Source organism: Xyrauchen texanus, chromosome 3 (genome assembly GCF_025860055.1).
Source record: "Xyrauchen texanus isolate HMW12.3.18 chromosome 3, RBS_HiC_50CHRs, whole genome shotgun sequence".
Lineage (NCBI taxonomy): Eukaryota > Metazoa > Chordata > Actinopteri > Cypriniformes > Catostomidae > Xyrauchen > Xyrauchen texanus.
This window is the reverse complement of record NC_068278.1, coordinates 7,621,512-7,634,814: the sequence shown is the minus strand read 5'-3', so window position 1 is coordinate 7,634,814 and position 13,303 is coordinate 7,621,512. Positions and strand designations below refer to the sequence as shown.

At 38.1% G+C, this 13,303-nt stretch overlaps 1 protein-coding gene across 1 annotated transcript; it reads left to right on the top strand.

The window, feature by feature from the left end:
• The first annotated feature begins 2,218 nt into the window (after positions 1 to 2,218).
• On the top strand, positions 2,219 to 12,046 carry LOC127633603 (S-adenosylmethionine synthase-like). The gene is made up of 9 exons (XM_052112826.1): positions 2,219 to 2,397; positions 3,665 to 3,742; positions 3,858 to 3,980; positions 4,730 to 4,842; positions 5,412 to 5,555; positions 5,915 to 6,133; positions 6,292 to 6,474; positions 9,317 to 9,450; positions 11,127 to 12,046. Exons 1-9 carry the CDS (start codon positions 2,304 to 2,306, stop codon positions 11,227 to 11,229), a joined length of 1,191 nt encoding a protein of 396 aa, XP_051968786.1. The 5' UTR covers positions 2,219 to 2,303; the 3' UTR covers positions 11,230 to 12,046.
• The last annotated feature ends 1,257 nt before the right edge of the window (positions 12,047 to 13,303 follow it).

Here is a 13,303-nt window from a genome sequence, read left to right as displayed (position 1 = left end):
TCTGGTCGTCACAGAAGCCAACATTCATGTAAAAACAACATTTATGTTTTCAAGGGTTCATAAGTTGCATAAGAGTTGGTTTCCCCTGGATTTTATATTTGTATTAACATACCAAGTTACTTCAAAAGTATGATTGTATTATTGGATTAAAAGTGACATTTACAAACGTTCAAGCCAAATCTACACCCTTGAAATGGTAAATGGTAAATGTTCTGCATTTAATATAGCGCCTTTTTAAACTTAGTGGTATTCAAAATGCTTTACACTGTGTCTCATTCACACATTCACACACCAATGATGGCAGAGCTGCCATAAAAGGCCCTAGCAACATAGGGTTTAGTGTCTTATCCAAAGAAACTTTAGCGTGTGGGCCGGGAATCAAACCACCAACCCTGCGATTAGTGGCCGACCCGCTCTACCACCTGACATTCTACCACCTGAACCACAGCCGCCCCCAATAGTATTATTGTAGATGTAAACAATAAAAATAATAATAAAATAATGTACTCAAATTAGCAAATAAATATGTTAAGGTTTTCTAATTTATGACTGATTCATAGTGACGCATTGTAAAGACAACAATCATAGATCATTTTTCCTTACAAGCTAGAGCATCGAGTTTTACATGTTTGAATGTAGAATTTACTTAATATTTTCAAGTTCACGCTTTCATTTATTCAATATAAAAAGTATATTTTCTGCTATATTTACTTAAAAAAAAAAAAATTCAGTGTACTATGGTACTTTTACCATATAATGTATAACACAGTTTTTGTGTGTGCAAAACTGTAACTAGCTGATTATGTTTTCAAGAGTTGCACAAAAGAGGTTACATAGAACACGGATAATATTTTAATGAGTGACTCCAGCCAGGTCTCCTAAGCAACCAAATTGGCCTGGTTGCTAGGGAGGTTAGAGTCACATGATGTAACCTCCTCGTGGTCACGATAAGTGGTTCTCGCTCTCAATGGGTCGTGTGGTAAATTGTGCGTTGATCGCAGAGAGTAGCATGAGTCTCCACATGCTGTGAGTCTCCGCGGTATCATGTACAATGAGCCACATGATAAGATGCGCGGACTGACGGCCTCAGAAGTGGAGTCAAACTGAGACTTTTCCTCCGCCACCCGGATTGAGGCGAGTAACCGTGCCACCACGAGGAACTACGAAGTAGTGGGAATTGGGCATTCCAATTTGGGAGAAAAAAGGGGATAAAAAAAATGGCTATATGTGTAATAACGTATGTAGTTGCAGCTAGTGATGTCAAGTGTTTATTGCTATCACCAAGGCTGGACTGGCCAATTCGGCCCATTTCGTGACCGATCCACCGTCCCGCTCAGTTCTCCCAATGGCCAGTCCGCCCCTGACCAGCACCAAAGTGTATCAGCCCACCGGGAAAATGCCCGGTATGCCAGATTACAAGTCCGGCCCTGGTTATCACCATAAATTGCATACAAATGGGAGTCCCATGGATTTCATATTCATATTGTAGTATTTACATATACCAAGTTACTTGAAAAAAGTATTATTATTATTATTGGATTATATATATTTAAAAAATAATTCTAATTTAATGGTACTTTTTGGTTTGTGTAGTTGTCTATTAATATGTATTAGTCAAACTGTTGGATGTTATGATGGATGATGATGTTTTCATGTGTTGCTAACATCAGATGTTACGCAAGAGTGTGTGACATGGATTTCATGTCAGGCCTATTTACATGGCACTTTAAACAATAAGATAGTATGGTACATCTCAACAAACATTGTCCTCCTATGCCACTTTTAAACACTTTTTGTCAGTATAGTAATCGTTTATAATATAGGTGTTCAAAATTGTAACTAGCTACAAAACAAAGTGTGCACCGACCTACTCATATATTGATTTTTTAATTGTATTATTATAATTACTATTATTAGTATTCACAATTTTAAATATTTACAACATTATATTTTACTTTCTGTTCGTGTAGTAACCTACAAGTCTTTTAAAGTTGTTTTAACGTGTTGTTATTGCCGTTGCAGTTACGCAAGAGCGCGTGATCTTATGGATCTCGCTAAAGGCGCAATCCCTGATGAGTTTACATCATCCTTGACGTGTAACCACACTGCCCCACAGAGTTTGGGCTGTACCCCCTACACGCCACATGATGGTTTGGTCCTGTCACCTGAGAGGACAAATGAAGGCAGGCTCATGACGCGTGGAGGGCCTCTCCATAAATACTCTCACGTTTCTTGGTGGGCGCGAGTCGTCCTGCGTCTGTCAAGCGAGTGCAGTGATTCGATATACAATACAGAAACTAAAAATGATGAACGGAGACATTAACGGTTACTACAACTCACTTATTGAGGAGGACTGCTTCTTGTTTACATCGGAATCCGTTGGGGAAGGACATCCAGGTAAAAAGTCCAGAGCCAAACTTTTAGTGAAGTTAAAATAACAGCCCATTCTTATTCGCTATTACATAACAGCGCACCTGCTCTGCTGCGCGTTCATTGTTATAATGCGCGGTTCAGGTTTTTTCACTTATATATATTATGTTATATTTAACCATTTCTTTTATTTGCAAATTGCTTGGGTACATATAGTTACAGTCTTGAATTAGTGCGTCTTGAAATCACGATTTTGTACTGATTCTGAAACTGTGCAGTGAGCCGCCTCTTGAGTCAACTGACGAAAAACCGCACGCGAGCGAAGTGACGCGACAAAACTGTATCGCTGCTATTATAATAAACGAAACTGTCAGCTCAAGCGCGCGATGCTGATTGTAATGGGAACTATATAGTTTTCTCGCGCCGCTCGCTCTCGGTGCACGCGTGTAAAAGGTTTAGCACGATTTAAACCGTTCCGTCCAAGGGAGCGTTCACACAAGATGTGTCGCCGTGTTAGCTAAAAACTAGCTAGACAGAACAGAACGGAGGGGTCTTGTGACTAGTTTTTAAAAGTTTAAATATTGTAACCAAATAAAGAGACGCGACGCACCGGCCAAAGACGCACGTAAAGACAAATCTCAGACGGAACGCAATTGCGTTTTCATTGTGAACTGCTCTTATCACAGACTCGAGCTCCATGCATTCAGATTTGCCTTTTTGTTTACCTCTCTCGTGCGCTGTTAGTACATCATAATTTAAAGGCATATTCTGGGTTCAATACAAGTTAAGCTCAATCAAAAGTATTCGTAGCATAATATTGATTACCACAAAAAATATTTTACTTTTCTTAATTAAAAAAAAAAAAGACTAAATCTGGGTTACAGTGAGGTCAATGTCAATGGGGCAATTTCGTTAACGTTAATATGCTGTTTTTGATTTTAGCTTTTTAGGTTTACTGGACATTGTATGACATTAAGTGATAAATGAAAACTATTTATGTAATTATTTTTGAAGACATCCTCACTAAGCAACATTTTTCACAAGTGCCTAAAACCTTTGCACAGTACTGTACATTGGAGTACCATGTAAATATCCTGGTATATGAATATGGTAATCATACAGTAGCATGGTATACTTTAAAGCTGTTTGCAATTCCCAGCTGATACATCACTGTAACATTGCCACGGTACTTTTTTGTAAATCTTGAGAGTATATCATAGATTATATAGTGGCATGTTGTTGTTTGTTTGTCTTTTTTAAGCATTCTGATGAATATTCATCTTTAATTGTACAGATAAGATATGTGACCAGATCAGTGATGCTGTGCTGGATGCTCATCTGAAGCAAGACCCAGATGCAAAAGTAGCTTGTGGTATGGGCACTGATATTTCTGCATGCTTTGTTGCATCTGGCAATTTCTGGCAAAAATCATTGAGCTTGAGCTTGCCTTCGCAGAGGCCTGAGTAGGTTTCATGCTCTTTTTCTAGAAACTGTAGCCAAGACTGGAATGATTTTGCTGGCAGGAGAGGTGACGTCGCATGCGGTGGTAGACTATCAGAAGGTGGTCCGTGACACTATTAAACACATTGGATATGATGACTCATCAAAGGGTTGGTTTGACAATACATACTTTACAGTATACCGCTTCTTCTTACTACTGCAAGCTAACAAACAAATTAACTTAAAATGTCACTGAATGCCATCCCAAATGTGACTTACTTTCTGCTGCATCTCTGTATGTCCTCACAATGCAAGTGGATAGGTTTCAAATCTTTGAAGCTCCAAAAAGCACATAAAGGCAGCATAAAAGTAATCATATGACTTCAGTGGTTTAATCCACGTCTTCTGGAGCGATACAGTTGGTTTTGGGTAAGAACAGACCAAAATGTAACTGCTTTTTCTCTGGCGATCATGATTTTAAGCTCTATTACACTTCCTATAATGCCATCTAGCGCTCTGAACATGTGTCAAACTCTATGAAGTGTAATCGAGCTTGAAATTATGATCATGACATGGCTAGAGACTGCAATGACTAAATGTACAGTGAAAAAGGAATTGTATTTTATTCTGTTCTCACCCAAAACTTTTGAGATCGCTTCAGAAAACATAGATTAAACCTCTGGATTTTTACACTGCATTTATGTGCTTTTTGGAGCTTCAATGTTTTTGACCACATTCACTTGCATTGTATGGACCTACAAAGCTAAGATATTCTTCTAAAAAATCTTCATTTGTGTTCAGCAGAAGAAAGTAAGTCATACACATCTGGGATGGCATGAGGGTAACTGATGAGCGAATACATTTTTTTTTGGGTGAACTATCCCTTTAACTGGTCTCTCTAATCCTCTCTGCTCCACAGGCTTTGATTACAAGACCTGTAATGTTCTGGTGGCTCTGGAACAGCAGTCTCCAGACATCGCCCAGGGTGTTCATTTGGACCGCAATGAAGAGGATGTTGGTGCGGGTGACCAGGTAATTCCGTGCAATGACAAACTATAAATAAGACGAGTAATATCATTTAAATATTGTCATTATTAAAAATATCACATTAACATTTCTACTTCCACGAGACTGAGCTGTTGGATTAGCCACGCCCCCTCTTTCAAAAACCTGCATTCCAAATATACCAAATTATCTTTATTAATAGCAGAAGTGGTTGTTAAGAACAACAGTAGTAAAATAGCGCCCTCAACAGATAACTGTCATGAACAACATGGCATAAAATTGCATTATGCTTCAATAATTCGTTGCAACTTCAATACTATGAAAACGCACAAAATGATTGACAGGCAGAAAGCCATTGTCCACAGACAAATTTTTATTTGCTGTTTACAGAGTCTAGAGTTGTCACAGAGACCAGAGAAATATCTCGGGACACTTATTTCATTAATATCTTTCAGGGAGTATGACAATTTTTATATGCCTTCAATGAAAAAAATAGCTTCTAGCACCTTTTTAATATTCTATCTTTTTTATGTCTGTAAAGTCTAAAACCTTCTGTGTACGTTTCAGTCATTTAAATTGTTGTGATCTTATTTCAGGGTCTAATGTTTGGCTATGCCACTGATGAAACAGAAGAATGTATGCCACTCACCATTGTCCTCGCCCACAAACTCAATGCCAAGATGGCTGAACTGCGCCGTAATGGCACCCTGCCCTGGCTCCGCCCAGACTCCAAGACCCAGGTGTGCTAAACCACAAAAATACAAACGCTTTTGATGGCACTTTTATTTTTATTTTTTTATTTACAAACTGGGTAACTATCATTTCTTATTTTTAAATACCCAAAGTATTCCAACATACTGGACTTCTACCCCACCAAATATGTGGGGAAAATAAAGTTCTGATATTTCATTTGCTGCTCTGAATGAAAAGCTTTATTTTATCAAATAAATAATCCCAGTGGCATATCCCAGTCGCGGCTCGTTCTGCATAACATGGCGGCCCGGCCCACTGATAATAGTCCCTGTCTCCCTATGGCCAGTCCGCCCCTGCTTCTGACAATGCAACACAATGAAACGTCTGTCTCTCCACGTTTAAACAGGTTACTGTGCAGTACAGACAGGACCGTGGTGCCATGCTGCCAGTCCGTGTCCATACTATTGTGGTATCTGTACAGCACGATGAAGACATCTGTTTGGATGAGATGCGTGATGCGCTTAAAGATAAAGTAATTAAATCTGTGGTTCCCAGTATGTATCTAGATGACGATACCATCTACCACTTACAGCCCAGTGGACGCTTTGTCATTGGAGGCCCTCAGGTAATTACCATATTTGCATTTGCTGGTGACTTACAATGACATCAAGACTGTTTTTTGTGATTTTAAATAGCAAGGCGATTGTGGCACATAAATCTTTTCTTTTATAGTTTTTTCCTTAACATTGTGCTCGAATTAATGTAATCATCTTCTTCAATAAGGGTGATGCTGGCCTGACTGGTCGTAAGATTATTGTCGATACCTATGGAGGCTGGGGCGCCCATGGTGGAGGAGCATTTTCTGGAAAGGACTACACTAAAGTGGACCGATCGGCTGCGTACGCTGCCCGCTGGGTGGCCAAATCTCTTGTAAAGGCTAAACTCTGCAAGCGTGTTCTTGTGCAGGTAAGATTTGCGGATATTTAGCATTTATGCAGTGGAAGTACGAATTATTGATGTGCAAAACTGATAATTTTTTAAATATTTATTAGCTATGTTTCCATCCAATTATTATCAAAATATTGACATTAATTGATTCAAAAAAATTTAATATCACGAAAGCAATTTGCAAATAAAATCTTTAAAGCATTTAAGAGAACAAAATTGTCACTTCTAGGCAGTGTTGGGTAATTTACTCAAAGTTATTAATTACTAAATGCTTCTCTAATATTCTAATGAGGTAATATATGGATTACTTAATTGGATTATTATTGACGTTATATTTAAGTTACATTCTATAACACATTTCACACAAAAGTTAATTTTTCCACTCAACGAATGTAAATAATCTCCTATGTACACTTTGCACTCCGCCATGTAGTGCAAGAATGTTTAAAGTGTAGTATCGTCCCAAATGGAACACTTAAGGTTTTTTATTCGCCATTGAACAGCTGTCGGAAGTGATGTTTCAAATGCAATTTGATGTGTTGCTGCTAGCTTTAGCGCATTAGCTAACCTCAGTTCAACACATATATCTAAAACAACATGCATATTCACACAGTGTGTGGTGATGTGTAAGCGTTTAACTTGCATTTGTAAGGTGCTGGCTTCAGTGAAGTTTTGCTAGTTGCTACATTTCTCCATTATTTACAATTGTTTTGTCAGAGCAGCACTGCAGCCACATAACTCTGCCTCTTTTGCTACGTATGGCAAGAGCCGAGTGCATGAAGTGTCCACCATTCCCAAATCTGTTTTGACAGTTGAAGAAGTAATCCATCTGAGTACTCAAAGTACACTTCTTTTTGATGCATGTTCAGTGTTATTATACATTAGGGCTGTTGATTTAATGCGTTAATTCAGTGCGAATAATTATATAATAAATAATGCGTCAGAAAAATTAACACAATCACGTCCCTGGACTGTGATGAGGAATATTCCTACCATCGGCGCAAGTTTGAAGTACCACCTGTTTTCTCCAGTGGGCAGTAAGTGAAACTCCAGCTGTAGAGAACAAACATCACTCAACAGCATCAGAAATGTGTTCAAACAATTAGAGCACAAATCCAAACGCAGGGATCTCAAGACGTGTATTTCTGAGTTTCAAACTATGTTTAACTTGACACAGCGACCTAAAAAACGGTATGGTTATGATGCGACGCAACCAAAGTATGATGCTCCAAAAGTGTCCATCTGACGCATGTGTTAATTGAACAAAAGCCTTTAAAATAAATCTGGGACTGATTGACAAATTCAGTGGCAAAATGTATTCCTGTGAACTGTAGCCCAATGATTGGCTTATGTTCAATAATATGGAAATAAACCATATATTGGATATATACACTTTATGTACGGTCTCATCAATGTTTTATTCATCTGCTACAATCATTTTATGCACTTTAATTATCTTAATTATAATTAATATTTTATTTTTAATTATTTAAATATAATTATTTAATCATATATAAAATTATTGTTATTTGAGGGGCTTTCTCTGCAAATATTTATATATGCAATATTTTTTTTTTAATTTATGTATTTCTTTTAAAAGTTAAAAAAATTTTTTTATTTGATTAATTAATTGGCATGCCATATAATTTATTCGATTTAAAAATTAATATGATTGACAGCTATAGTTAACATACTACTGGCAGAGCCTTAATCGCAGCGCGATTACATACAAAGTCAATGCAAAGATGTGAATAAACTCGAATTGGCGACGGGCGGCGTGAATGAAACGAATGACGCGACTCGAACACACGAAGTCGCTTCATTTGCGTAGATATTAGTATGCTGCGTTGTCGTGAAAGCCTATCAGCATTGAGATGGTCCGGATGTCACTGAAGTACTGACGTAGTAGCAGAAGAAATCTGGAAAAATGAATGAAATTTTTTTTGTAGCGGTGTGTGGACACCCGGAATTGTATGACACAACATCATACATGTACGGAGACCGGAACAAAAAAAAGACATCACAAAAGTGAGCGAGGAAGTTGGACTAAAAAGTTCTGAAAATATGCCCGTCTACTTGATTCCAGCTATTGGTTGTACTTTACTATGAACCAAGTCGTAGAAGCCCCTCCTCCTGGAGTTTAAACACCAATTTCTAATCAAGCGGTCAAACACGCGCCAGCAATGCGAGGTGAAAATTGTCGTCACGTTGTACGTGAACGCACCATTAGACTCTAAAATGACGTTGCATAGTGCAGAAGTGTGCGGTTTGGGACTAACTGAAAATAATGATGTCTATACATACCTTTCAGTTGTTAAAGCAAACAGATGTACGTATGAACATAATTCATGTTTTCAATGTATTCAACATAAATATTATTTAGAAATATGTGTAACCTAAGTAATTTAATTCTCTTTAATTTGAAAGTCATTAACTTTAATATAATTACAAGAATTACAAATGTGAAGCATTGCACTACTTTTTTTTCTTGTTTTTCCTAAAAAGTAGATTACAATAACTAATTTATTTGTAATCCGATTACACCCAACAATGCTTCCAGAGGAATTGACACCAATAAAACCTCCATTTATATTTTGTCACATAACTTGTTACGGCAAAGTCACATGACTTTTTTGATGCACATTTGTGTTTCCATCAGATAAGCAAGCGTGCACATTTTGGAGAATTTGTTATGACTTGATATTGCAAAATTTGCATAAAAATACAAGGATGGATACATGCATAGTTATTCATTTATTTATATTTAGTTAAAATATAAATAAAATGATTTTTAATATCATTATAAATGAGTGTGCTGTGACATGCATGACATATGCTGTTTGCCTTCATTGTGTTACAGGTTTCATATGCCATTGGAGTGGCCCATCCTCTTTCCATTTCCATCTTCCACTATGGCACATCCCAAAAGAGTGAGCAGGAACTGCTTAAGATTGTCAAGAAGAATTTTGATCTTCGTCCAGGAGTCATTGTGAGGTAACATCTACTCCCTCCTCACTCTTTTTGTAGTGCTGCTTTTGTGATTGAAGCATTTCTTATTTCTTCCAGCTTTATCTTAACTTTTCACATAGTGAAGTGAACCATTCCTGCTTCTTCTGCTTTTGTCTGTGCTTCCCTGTTATTTTGGGGGTTTTGCATCACTCTGATTCTTTGAGACAGAAGATAATAGCACAAGCAAACTCATTTAAGATACTCAGCTTTGAAAGTAATGTCTCAGAGTCCCATATGCTATTATAAATGCCTAACCTTGGCATCCCTGTGGTCAAGCAACTTCTAGTGATCGGTTCTGTCTAAACCCGAGTCAGACGGTTGCCTAGGTAGGCATTAAAGGCACACAAACGTAATGAAAAACCTGTTCCAAACAGTAGACAGCCTTTTAAATTATGCTTCCTTATAAGAAACCGAGGCGGTGTTTGGCCAAAATTCAAGGCACCATCGCATGTTTTCATTATGGTGACATTTTTTCCCAAAATGGTTGATGGATGTCAATTTTGAAATAAAACTATTTTATTCAGTACTGAAAATAATCCATAGAAAATTGCAAAAAAAAAAAAAAAATGTTTTCACTCGATAATTGTCCGTATCAGTAGTTTTTACCTTATTAGAGTATCGAGTCCTTAGCATAGCAACATGCGAACGTCAAACAGTAGTGGAGTTTTTAACGTGCCACATCATCTCGCGCACAGTTCATGACTTGTAAATGTTATCATCAGCACCGTATGCACAGGCGGTCTGCATACAGCCCAGTTTTTCCAGACACATGGGCAGTCCATTGACGCTAACACCTGGCATTAACTGTACTATAGTGAATCACAAAGCAGCTTAGTGGGCATCCATCAAATGCGTTGGACGGGCTGCCGGTCAAAAGGTACACTTCTAGAGCGCTCTGGTATGTGGAAAACAAAGTTTTGGGAATGCCCAATGCGCTGTAAGTCCTTATGGTGGTGTACTGACTCAGTCCAGGTGGCCGAAGATTAATCTAATTTGTCTCCGCGTTTGAGACTGTCAATCCGTCCATCTTATCACGTGGCTTGTTGAGCGCATTGCCATGGAGACATGGCTCATGTGGAGGCTTCACGCTATTCTTTGCGGCATCCACGCACAACTCACCACACGCCCCACTGAGGGCGAGAACCACATTATAGCGGCCACGAGGAGGTTACCCCATGTGACTCTACCCTCACTAGCAAGGGGGCCAATTTTGGTTGCTTGGGAGACCTGGCTGGAGTCACTCAGCATGCCATGGATTCGAACTCACGACTCCAGGGGTGGTAGTCAGCATCTTTACTCGCTGAGCTACCCAGGCCCCCTAGCCTTTAGTCTTATCAGAGATGCGATTTGCTGCCTTGGAAAATGGCTGCCTGTGTAGAAAATAGGCTCACTGGTGTTCAGAACAGAGCCACTGTGTTTGCTCTGAGCATTTCACTGTTGGGGTACAACCAATTCACAATGTAGCTAGCTAGTGTTTGCTTTTATACTTGCTTTCTATTTCACTCTGCAGTTTTCTTCTTCCTTAGTGTGTCACGGTAAGTCACTGCTTGATCTTCTCTGGCTGCTTTGTGTAACCACATTCTTGAAGTATCATTTACATGCTTTATTGAATGCAGTCTTTTATTTTGGTGAGTCCGTAACCCATAGCCACTGTGTTTTAGGGAGCTGGAGCTGAAGAAGCCCATATATCAGAAGACTGCGTCTTACGGCCACTTTGGCCGTGACTCTTTCCCCTGGGAATTGCCCAAAAAGCTGCACTACTAAACCATATCTCAAGCTTTTCCTCTCAAGGCCTGTATACTACAAAGATGCCCACATGGCTTAAGGGGGATAAGTATTATTCTTGTAAATGAGTCCTGCTGGTTTAGGTGCCAATCCTATTTAAGTAGTCACCCTCACATTATTCATTATCCTGCCAAATCTCATCATCCATTTACACACTCTATTTTCAAATCTCAGCGTAGTCTTTGATTTTTGTTTTTCAAAGGTAATTATGGTTCATTAGCATTAGGGCAAAGCAAATGTAATACTTGGATTAATATATTATTTTCAAATGTAGAAATTGTGAACTGGTTGGCCAATATTAACTAAGGCAGCAGGTTTTACACCGTTATGTCCAGCCCTTCAACACTGTATTATAGCATTCCCTATCACTTTTTGTACTTTTAAACAATGTGCATTATTTATTTGTGGTGTCAAATATGCATATGTGTCAATCTGTAATCTGTAGGTCAACTGTTGGGAAGAACAGTTACACTGCATGTTGCTGTTTAACTGATTGACAAGTTACTTTTCTTCTCTAGTATACTGTGGTTCCAAAGTGTCGTACAGAAAAACTTTGGGGACAGCCACAAAGAAGTAACTGATTGCTGCAGTGCCTGGGTATGCAGTGCCATCTGTTGTGGCCAGTAATATTGCATTCATAGATGCTTCTTTTCTCTTTCCTCCCTTGAACAGAGAGAATGCAAATTTTGGCTGGTGTTGTACAGAGAAACTAGCCTTGTTTACACGCGCTCTCTCGTTCTTTCTACCTTACGTGATTTTTCTTTTAATTTATGTTTAACAATAAAAAGTTTTCCTATATGTCTTTTGGATGTCTTTTTTCTCATATTAGTACGTAATGATCTTTTATTTACCTTCAGGAATTATATTTGAAGGCCGTATAATCAAACATAACTAAAATAGGAGTGGTGGTGGCGGCTTAGTGGGCTAAAGCACATAACTGGTAATCAGAAGGTTGCTGGTTCGGTCCCCACAGCCACCACATTGTGTCTTTGAGCAAGGCACTCAACTCCAGGGGGATTGTCCCTGTAATAGGTGCACTGTAAGTCGCTTTGGATAAAAGCATCTGCCAAATATGTAAATATAAAATAATAGATTCAAACAAATAGTCACAATTGTCAAATGTCTATTATATACAATGGAGTGAGATAACAATTTAACAGGTTTGGGAACTCCTTGTGGTTCATATGTTTTCTGAATGAATTTTATTTATTTATTTTTGCATTATGTGCTCTGAATGCTCTATAACTGGGTCTGAAAATTCCTCTTCATGCAGATTTATCACTGCAAATGTTAATTATGCTAAATACAAAATCTACAATAATACTACTGATATGACATATTATTGACTCATATTTAATGTTAACATGAAGTACATTCCAGTGCGATGGTCCGCTTTTATATTTTCTTTCTATAGGTAATTTTCAGTGCATAATTTGTTTGGGTTCGACTTGCACAGTTAGCCAAAAGCAAGGGCGCCGTTAGAATTTGTGGGGCCCCTGACAACTTTGTATTGTACTCTGGGCCATATATCTTATTGCAGTCGGTGACAACAGTCCCTTAGAGGGCTATATGTATTAATAAATTATCCTAAATATATATTTCAGTTTGTCATTTTATTAAAGGGATAGTTCACCCAAAAATGAAATGTATTGATTTGTTTATATATATTCTCATCCTCATGCCATCCCAGATGTGTATGACTTTCTTTCTTCTGTAGAACACAGATGAAGGTTTTATAAGAATATTTCAGTTCTGTAGGTCCATAAAATGCAATTAAGGCCCTAAAAGCAAACGACGGCAGCATAAAAGTAATCCATAAGACTCCAGTGGTTAAATCAATGTCTTCAGAAGTGATATGAGGGATCTGGGTGAGAAACGATCAAAATGTAAGTATTTTTTTTTACTCAAAATCTCCATTTTCACTATTATTTCTGAAAGCAACATGTGGTACCTTTAACATTTGAAAGTGAAAGTGGAGATTTAGAGTAAAAAAAGGACTCGTTTTGATCCGTTTTGGATTACATTTATGCTTTTAGGTTCTTCAAAGTTCTGG

What these genes read in the sequence shown, in the direction of transcription:
- LOC127633603 (XM_052112826.1), top strand. Translation starts at nt 2,304, where the DNA reads ATGATGAACGGAGACATTAACGGTTACTACAACTCACTTATTGAGGAG. An exon ending in GCCCAGACTCCAAGACCCAG is followed by an intron (nt 5,556 to 5,914) that starts GTGTGCTAAACC and finishes ACGTTTAAACAG; the next exon opens with GTTACTGTGCAGTACAGACA. An exon ending in TTGTCATTGGAGGCCCTCAG is followed by an intron (nt 6,134 to 6,291) that starts GTAATTACCATA and finishes TTCTTCAATAAG; the next exon opens with GGTGATGCTGGCCTGACTGG.